The sequence below is a fragment of the Cyclopterus lumpus genome, chromosome 15 (genome assembly GCF_009769545.1).
Source record: "Cyclopterus lumpus isolate fCycLum1 chromosome 15, fCycLum1.pri, whole genome shotgun sequence".
NCBI lineage: Eukaryota > Metazoa > Chordata > Actinopteri > Perciformes > Cyclopteridae > Cyclopterus > Cyclopterus lumpus.
Window position 1 is genome coordinate 2,512,489 of NC_046980.1, and position 10,000 is coordinate 2,522,488.

Here is a 10,000-nt window from a genome sequence, read left to right on the forward strand (position 1 = left end):
GAAGAGGAAGAGGGAGAAGGAGAAGAAGATAGATAGAAGGAGAAGATAGATAGAAAAAGAAGGAGAAGGAGAAGAGGAAGAGGGAGAAGGAGAAGAAGATAGATAGAAGGAGAAGATAGATAGAAGAAGAAAGAGAAGGAGAAGAGGAAGAGGGAGAAGAAGATAGATAGAAGGAGAAGATAGATAGAAAAAGAAGGAGAAGGAGAAGAGGAAGAGGGAGAAGAAGATAGATAGAAGGAGAAGATAGATAGAAAAAGAAGGAGAAGGAGAAGAGGAAGAGGGAGAAGAAGGAGAAGAAGAAGAGGAAGAGGGAGAAGGATAAGAAGATAGATAGAAGGAGAAGATAGATAGATAGAAGGAGAAGATAGATAAAAGAAGAAGGAGAAGGAGAAGAAGGAGAAGAAGAAGAAGAAGAAGAAGAAAAAGGAGAAGAAGGAGAAGAAGAAGAAGAAGAAGAAGAAGAAGGAGAAGTGACTAGAGGTGTAAAAGATGAGTTCTTACTACGAGCAGAGGACGAGTGATAAGAAAAGCGACCACGAGAAGGAAAGAAAAGAAGATTCATCTCCATCAGTTCTCCAAGTAAAGAGAGATCATGATGGACGTGCATAAGAAAACTAATATTTAATTTGCATACTTGAGTTAGAGGAGGAATCAGACCGAGATCATGAACGTCCTTTAGAAAAATAATCCGTAATCCTGTTTTCAGAGTCTTGCTCGCTCATAAAATAATAATAAATAAATATAATAAAATAATCTTGTTTAAAAGGTTGAACCTAATTTGCACGATCGGAGGCAATATAATAAGACAATATACCAAAACTCATATTTTAGCCCGAAGAAGGTTTTTCTTCACCTGTACATGAGATAATAATAATAATAATAATAATAATAATAATAATAATAATAATAATCGTTCTTAGAATATATTTGATTGAGTGTGTCTGTGACAGTCAAAGTCACCTTTAGTGGACGTTTTGGATATCTTTGCACATCGGACATCGGTGAGAGCTGTTTAGACTCAATCAAACTAGATTTTATTTGGCGTTGCTGATCAAAACAATCACGAACCACCAGGTGTAAAACCTTTTAATGCTTACCGAGCGTCGTGTACGTAAACGCGACGTAAACGCGACGTAAACACGACGTAAACGCGACGTAAACGCGACGTAAACGCGACGTAAACACGACGTAAACGCGACGTAAACGCGACGTAAACACGACGTAAACACGACGTAAACACGACGTAAACACGACGTAAACAAATGCCGGTGCATGTTTTAAAGCAGCGTATGGCGTTGATGTGATGGGTACCATTCATTGCGGTCGGCGTCACAGTTGCAGGAGTGTTTGAGGTCCAGGCAGTTCTGCTGCAGGCCGCAGGAGCACTGCTGGCTGCCGGGCGGAGCTCCGGCCCAATGCGTCTGCACCCGTCCTGCACCCGGACCCCCCACCCACCAGCTCAGCAGGGGGCCGTCTGCCAAGATGAGATAGTCCCATATACAGTATATATATATATATATATATATATATATATATATATATATATATATACATATATGCAATAAGGAGAAGCATCAGTAAAAAACTAAACAAGTATGATAAATAAGCAATCAAACAGTAAAGATAAGGAATATTTAAACAAGTAAAACTAACAAAAACTAAACTTTTGTTCATATGATAATATTACACAGAATATTTATAGTGCACTTGAATGAATGAATAATTTGCCAGTTTCTTTTGTCCAACAATCACTAATCTTTCACCTCATGTGGAACGAAAAAGTCAAAGTAGAATTTATTCTCACTTATTGTTTTTTTCCATGTATTTTTAATATGTATTTAAATTAAATTAAATTGCGTACTTCAGTTATTTTCACCAAAACACAACGATCTTTTCCTAAACTTAACTAAGTCGTTTTCCTATGAAGACAGAAGTTTATTTTGAAAATGTTGCTGGTTTTCAAAGTAAAGCGCACCAAAAAAAACAACAACCGAGGAATAAGATAATATCTCTCACTTTCCTCCAACATGTTTTCATCCTCTTTTAATAAAATGGGTAAACAATGATTGCGCAACAGCCGCAACACAAAGAATATCAACAAGCTTCACCTGGCGTGTTGAGGAGGCGGGACTTCCTGCAGTGGTAGGTCAGCTCCTGCTCGCAGTGCTCCGATTGGCTGACGACGGCCGCCAGCTGCTCCTCCTCAGACGCGTACCGGAAGTGAGCCGCGTGCCGGCTCCGCCCCCCCGGCGCAGGCGGCCGGACCCTCGTCAGCTCTGTGTTGTTATGCTGGATCACCATCCAGGTGTTGTCCTCTGGTGGAGGGTTTTATTTTTAATATTTAATATTTAATATTTGTAATATTTAACAATGTTTTTAATATTTAATATTTTTATATATTATATTTTTATATTCAATATATTTATTTTTAAATTTTAAATTTTAAATTTTAAATTTTAAATTTTAAATAATTTTAATATTTAATATTTAATATATTAATATTAAATTTTTTACCGGTCATGTTGCAGAACATGCGCTGCGGTCGGATGGGTCCGCTGCCATCCACGTCGATGTAGTAGTAGCCCGACGTGTTGCCTGCGTGTTTGTACGCCTCACAGGACTGCTCGTATATCGCTGAGCAGAAAGAGACACGGCATCGTCATCGTCATCATCATCATCATCATCATCATCATCATCATCATCATCAGTATAAACAGCACAATAATCCCTTGCTTCCGTCTGATATTGGTTAAAACAGCTCCCGAAGGCCGGGGAAAAACATAATGTCTATTTTTAGGTCACCTGAATGGAAGGCAGATGCTTTAACTATGGAGCCCTTTGATTTTCAGAATAAAACAACGGCACTTTATTTGAGCGTTGCCTTTTCAAAGTAAAAGATTAGCACGCGCACACACTTGAAGAATCAGATTACTAATGGAGAGTCTCTTTTCCTTTTCTTTCTTATTTGTCCATCTTTTTACTTAAAAAAAAACCTTTCTAGCTCTTTTCCTCTTCCACCGTTGTGTGTGTGTGTGTGTGTGTGTGTGTGTGTGTGTGTGCGACCTCACAGCTGTGACAGGTGGCTCCGCTGTAGCCGGTGCCGGAGCAGTTGCAGTGGAAGGAGCTCCATGACTGAGTGCAGCTGCCTCCATGTTCACAGTGACTCTGAGAACACCTGAGAGACGGAGAGAGAGAGACACCTGAGAGACGGAGAGAGAGACACCTGAGAGAGAGACACCTGAGAGACGGAGAGAGAGAGACACCTGAGAGACGGAGAGAGAGACACCTGAGAGAGAGACACCTGAGAGACGGAGAGAGAGACACCTGAGAGACAGAGAGAGAGACACCTGAGAGACGGAGAGAGAGACACACCTGAGAGACGGAGAGAGAGACACCTGAGAGACGGAGAGAGAGACACCTGAGAGACGGAGAGAGAGAGACACCTGAGAGACGGAGAGAGAGACACCTGAGAGACGGAGAGAGAGACACCTGAGAGATGGAGAGAGAGAGACACCTGAGAGACGGAGAGAGAGACACCTGAGAGACGGAGAGAGAGACACCTGAGAGACGGAGAGAGAGACACACCTGACGGAGAGAGAGACACACCTGACGGAGGGAGAGACACCTGAGAGACGGAGAGAGAGACACCTGAGAGACGGAGAGAGAGAGACACCTGAGAGACGGAGAGAGACACACCTGACGGAGGGAGAGACACCTGAGAGACGGAGAGAGAGACACCTGAGAGACGGAGAGAGAGACACACCTGAGAGACGGAGAGAGAGACACCTGAGAGACGGAGAGAGAGACACCTGAGAGACGGAGAGAGAGACACACCTGACGGAGAGAGAGACACCTGAGAGACGGAGAGAGAGACACACCTGACGGAGAGAGAGACACACCTGACGGAGGGAGAGACACCTGAGAGACGGAGAGAGAGACACCTGAGAGACGGAGAGAGAGAGACACCTGAGAGACGGAGAGAGAGACACCTGAGAGACGGAGAGAGAGAGACACCTGAGAGACGGAGAGAGAGACACCTGAGAGACGGAGAGAGAGACACCTGAGACACGGAGAGAGAGACACCTGAGAGACGGAGAGAGAGACACCTGAGAGACGGAGAGAGAGAGACACCTGAGAGACGGAGAGAGAGACACCTGAGAGACGGAGAGAGAGACACACCTGACGGAGAGAGAGACACACCTGACGGAGGGAGAGAGACACCTGAGAGACGGAGAGAGAGACACCTGAGAGACGGAGAGAGAGAGACACCTGAGAGACGGAGAGAGACACACCTGACGGAGGGAGAGACACCTGAGAGACGGAGAGAGAGACACCTGAGAGACGGAGAGAGAGAGACACCTGAGAGACGGAGAGAGAGACACCTGAGAGACGGAGAGAGAGAGACACCTGAGAGACGGAGAGAGAGACACCTGAGAGACGGAGAGAGAGACACCTGAGACACGGAGAGAGAGACACCTGAGAGACGGAGAGAGAGAGACACCTGAGAGACGGAGAGAGAGACACCTGAGAGACGGAGAGAGAGACACCTGAGAGACGGAGAGAGAGAGACACCTGAGAGACGGAGAGAGAGACACACCTGAGAGACGGAGAGAGAGACACACCTGAGAGACGGAGAGAGAGAGACACCTGAGAGACGGAGAGAGAGACACACCTGAGAGACGGAGAGAGAGACACCTGAGAGACGGAGAGAGAGACACACCTGACGGAGAGAGAGACACACCTGACGGAGAGAGAGACACACCTGACGGAGGGAGAGACACCTGAGAGACGGAGAGAGAGACACCTGAGAGACGGAGAGAGAGAGACACCTGAGAGACGGAGAGAGAGACACACCTGAGAGACGGAGAGAGAGACACCTGAGAGACGGAGAGAGAGACACCTGAGAGACGGAGAGAGAGACACCTGAGAGACGGAGAGAGAGACACACCTGACGGAGAGAGAGACACCTGAGAGACGGAGAGAGAGACACCTGAGAGACGGAGAGAGAGAGACACCTGAGAGACGGAGAGAGAGAGACACCTGAGAGAGAGAGACACCTGAGAGACGGAGAGAGAGAGACACCTGAGAGAGAGAGACACCTGAGAGAGAGAGACACCTTCAGACGTCCTGACCCGAGTTCACCTGCTACGCTTAATTAAGGAACCGGTTTCCAGGTGATGAAATATCAATAAGCATCCTGTATGAATGTTCCCCTCTGAGCGGAAGCTGAGGTCCCAGGAGATGAACGTAGACGTTGCTCCACCCCGATGTGAAACCTTCAGTCCACCTCACTTCTTCTTCTTCTCTGGGCCTCATTTATCACCGTAATGGAAGGACGCGTCTCCCCCGCTGGCTTCTCTTCAAATGGGTTTTTAATGTTTTTTGGAAACAACAGCGTCTCGTGTGGCACGAGAAGGCACGCGCACCGCCGGAGCCTTTCATTAATATAATATAACTGCTTCTTTTGGTACGTTTGGCTGCTTGATTCACTAGGACACGATAGAAATGCTCTTCCTTCCTTCCTTCCTTTGTTCCTTCCTTCTTCTACCTTTCTTCCTTATTTAGTTCCTTCCTTTCTTCCTCTTCCTTCCTTCCTTCTTTAGTTCCTTCTTTCCTTCCTTCCTTCTTTAGTTCCTTCTTTCCTTCCTTCCTTCTTTAGTTCCTTACTTTCTTCCTTTGTTCCTTCTTTCCTTTCTTCCTTCTTTAGTTCCTTCCTTCCTTTTCCTTTGTTCCTTCTTTAGTTCCTTCCTTCCTTCCTTCCTTCCTCTACCTTTGTTCCTTCTTTAGTTCCTTCCTTTCTTCCTCTTCCTTCCTTCCCTTCCTTCCTTCTTTCCTTCCTTCCTTCTTTAGTTCCTTACTTTCTTCCTTTGTTCCTTCTTTCCTTTGTTCCCTCTTTAGTCCCTTCCTTCCTTTTCCTTTGTTCCTTCTCTAGTTCCTTCCTTCCTTCCTTTCTTCCTCTTCCTTTGTTCCTTTTTTCATTTGTTCCTCCTTTAGTTCCTTCCTTCCTTTATTCCTTCTTTCCTTCCTTCCTTCTTTAGTTCCTTCTTTCCTTCCTTCCTTCTTTAGTTCCTTACTTTCTTCCTTTGTTCCTTCCTTCATTCCTTTCTTCCTCTTCCTTTGTTCCTTTTTTCATTTGTTCCTTCTTTAGTTCCTTCCTTCCTTTATTCCTTCTTTCCTTCCTTCCTTCTTTAGTTCCTTCTTTCCTTCCTTCCTTCTTTAGTTCCTTACTTTCTTCCTTTGTTCCTTCTTTCCTTTCTTCCTTCTTTAGTTCCTTCCTTTCTTCCTCTTCCTTTGTTCCTTTTTTCATTTGTTCCTTCTTTAGTTCCTTCCTTCCTTTATTCCTTCTTTCCTTCCTTCCTTCTTTAGTTCCTTCTTTAGTTCCTTATTTCCTTCCTTCCTTCCTTCTTTAGTTCCTTACTTTCTTCCTTTGTTCCTTCTTTCCTTTCTTCCTTCTTTAGTTCCTTCCTTTCTTCCTCTTCCTTTGTTCCTTTTTTCATTTGTTCCTTCTTTAGTTCCTTCCTTCCTTTATTCCTTCTTTAGTTCCTTCCTTCCTTTCTTCCTTCTTTAGTTCCTTCCTTTCCTCAACAACTCGTTTGTAGTTCAAATAAGTGCCGTGTCCTTTCTTCCTCTTCCTTCCTTCCCTTCCTTCCTTCTTTCCTTCCTTCCTTCTTTAGTTCCTTACTTTCTTCCTTTGTTCCTTCTTTCCTTTGTTCCCTCTTTAGTCCCTTCCTTCCTTTTCCTTTGTTCCTTCTCTAGTTCCTTCCTTCCTTCCTTTCTTCCTCTTCCTTTGTTCCTTTTTTCATTTGTTCCTCCTTTAGTTCCTTCCTTCCTTTATTCCTTCTTTCCTTCCTTCCTTCTTTAGTTCCTTCTTTCCTTCCTTCCTTCTTTAGTTCCTTACTTTCTTCCTTTGTTCCTTCCTTCATTCCTTTCTTCCTCTTCCTTTGTTCCTTTTTTCATTTGTTCCTTCTTTAGTTCCTTCCTTCCTTTATTCCTTCTTTCCTTCCTTCCTTCTTTAGTTCCTTCTTTCCTTCCTTCCTTCTTTAGTTCCTTACTTTCTTCCTTTGTTCCTTCTTTCCTTTCTTCCTTCTTTAGTTCCTTCCTTTCTTCCTCTTCCTTTGTTCCTTTTTTCATTTGTTCCTTCTTTAGTTCCTTCCTTCCTTTATTCCTTCTTTCCTTCCTTCCTTCTTTAGTTCCTTCTTTAGTTCCTTCTTTCCTTCCTTCCTTCCTTCTTTAGTTCCTTACTTTCTTCCTTTGTTCCTTCTTTCCTTTCTTCCTTCTTTAGTTCCTTCCTTTCTTCCTCTTCCTTTGTTCCTTTTTTCATTTGTTCCTTCTTTAGTTCCTTCCTTCCTTTATTCCTTCTTTAGTTCCTTCCTTCCTTTCTTCCTTCTTTAGTTCCTTCCTTTCCTCAACAACTCGTTTGTAGTTCAAATAAGTGCCGTGTCGTACTTCACCTGGCTGAAGGATCGCTGTTCGTTAGAGACTTTTTCTCAGTGTCAGGACTGAGATGGGGAAGGAGGGAAGGAGGGAAGGAGGGAATGAGGGAAGGAGGGAAGGAGGGAAGGAGGGAAGGAGGGAAGGAGGGAAGGAGGGAATGAGGGAAGGAGGGAAGGAGGGAAGGAGGGAAGGAGGGGGGGGATGAAAGGATTTAGGACAGGAGAAACAATGGGAGGAAAGAGACAACATGATGAAGATGCTGCTGAGAGAGAGAGAGAGAGAGAGAGAGAGAGGGAGAGAGAAATCCTGGAAGAGGAATTAAGGTTGAGAGATGGAGAGGAAGGAGCAAGGGAGCGACAGAAGGGATGAAAGTTTGGATGAATGGAGCTCAGCGGGCGACCGGGTAAACATCTTTGGAACGGAGAAACGAGGTCAGCGAGTTGTGACTGCAGAGAGAGAGAATGAGAGAGAGAGAGAGAGAGAGAGAGAGCGAGAGAGAGAGCGAGAGGCATGCATTTTTAATCTGTTAGTCTGTGAGGAAAAGGCCTGACTCAGCAGGCTGGTCACATGGTTACGTTTTGGTGTTTAGCTCCAATTTTATTAGCTTTTTTCCCTTTTTCAGCTAAAACCTCTCAGTCGGCGCGGATGGAGGCAGGTGGGGTACTTTGTGTTTTTTAAATACATGCATTTAAAATTCTGGCGGTCCAATGTTGCTTTGCTTATCTGCAGGTGTTCGTCTTGCAGAACGACATTAAACCGACTCACCGGAGCTCTGCTCGACATTTCCTGCACAACATGCACATCAGAGGCCGCCGGGCGCTCTTCTTGGTGACGTGGAAATGTCGAGAATAACGGGGGTAATCCATTTTTTTCATGTACTAATATCTGTGTTGGATCAATTGGTCCTCGGCTCTAATATCCACCAATTAAATATGGTTGTGGAGCTCGAGTTCGAGCTCATGTGTACATTCATATCTATCCAAAGGAGGCAAACCATTTCCCGTTCTGACCTTTCACAATAAAAGCCCTAGAAGTACTTTAAAACTCGTCGGCCTTTAAGAGTCCAGAACATAAAAATAACAATCGACAATAAGCGAGATGATGATGATGACGACGATGATGATGATGATGATGATGATGGTGATGATGATGGTAATGATGATGATGATGATGACGATGATGATGATGACGACGATGATGATGATGATGATGATGGTGATGATGATAATGATGATGACGATGATGATGATGATGATGATGGTAATGATGATGATGATGATGACGATGATGATGATGACGATGATGATGATGACGACGATGATGATGATGATGATGATGACGGTGATGATGATGACGACGATGATGATGATGATGATGATGATGGTGATGATGATAATGATGATGACGATGATGATGATGACGACGATGATGATGATGATGATGGTGATGATGGTGATGATGATGATGACGACGATGATGATGATGATGATGACGATGATGATGGTGGTGATGATGGTGATGATGATGATGATGGTAATGATGATGATGATGATGATGATGACGACGATGATGATGATGATGATGATGACGATGATGATGACGATGATGATGATGACGATGATGATGATAGTGATGATGGTGATGATGATGATGATGACGATGATGATGATAATGATGATGGTGATGATGATGACGATGATGATGATGACGATGATGATGATGATGACGACGATGATGATGATGATGATGACGACGATGATGATGATGACGATGATGATGATGATGACGACGATGATGATGACGACGATGATGATGATGGTGATGACGATGATGACGATGATGATGATGATGACGATGATGATGATGATGGCCGGCGCAGGAAGCAAACAGGGCGCAGAAGAAGACTTTTATGTATAACAATGCTCTCCGTCCACCGCAGGAACACAATACATCCAATCAGCTGTTTCCCAAAACTCCCACGCCGAGGCACCGAGCCAAAACACACGAACCTCACAAGATGAATCACATTTTTTGAAGAAAAACATTTCAGCCGAGAGAGAGAGGAAGCAGCTACGCCCGCGCGGCGCCGGAGAGACAAAACAATAACCGGATTTTGGGAGGCTGTTGTCATAATTCCCTCTGTAGCCGATCTTCTGCTGTCTAATAATCCACGTGTAACCCCGTTTCACAGGAAACCGGTCACAGAGCTTTCAGAAGGATTAACCGGAGTCACCAAGTGACAGCGATGCTTAAACACACTGATATTATACATGATAACCACACTTCCCTGGATAAATAAAGGTATGATACGATGTAGCATGTAGCATAGCCGCAGCTTTCGACCTCCCCTTGGGAAACACATTATCAAGACAAATGGTGTTTTTTTTGGGGGGTGGGTGGGGTGGATCTGACCTGTCAATGATGCCACACATGTCGATCTGCAGGTGACTGTAGTTTCCCAGCAGCCTCTGCTGCACTGGGATCAGGTCCACCGGCTGGTCGTGCACGGTGAGCAGGCGCATGCAGCCCTGGAAGGCCTCGAAGGGGTTCGTGCACTCCCGGCCGC

The 10,000-nt window shown here is 44.6% G+C and overlaps 1 protein-coding gene across 1 annotated transcript in view; it reads right to left on the bottom strand.

The window, feature by feature from the left end:
• The window catches only part of LOC117743749 (contactin-associated protein-like 4), a 63,334-nt gene that overhangs the window by 14,913 nt on the left and 38,421 nt on the right, over positions 1 to 10,000 (bottom strand). Inside the window, exons 10-14 of the mRNA XM_034551545.1 lie at positions 9,847 to 10,000; positions 3,069 to 3,175; positions 2,515 to 2,634; positions 2,109 to 2,315; positions 1,312 to 1,474 (exon numbers count right to left, since the gene is read on the bottom strand). The exon at positions 9,847 to 10,000 is cut by the window's right edge and continues 18 nt beyond it. Of these exons, the coding sequence (XP_034407436.1) occupies positions 1,312 to 1,474; positions 2,109 to 2,315; positions 2,515 to 2,634; positions 3,069 to 3,175; positions 9,847 to 10,000 (751 nt within the window). The remainder of the gene's footprint in view (positions 1 to 1,311; positions 1,475 to 2,108; positions 2,316 to 2,514; positions 2,635 to 3,068; positions 3,176 to 9,846) is intronic.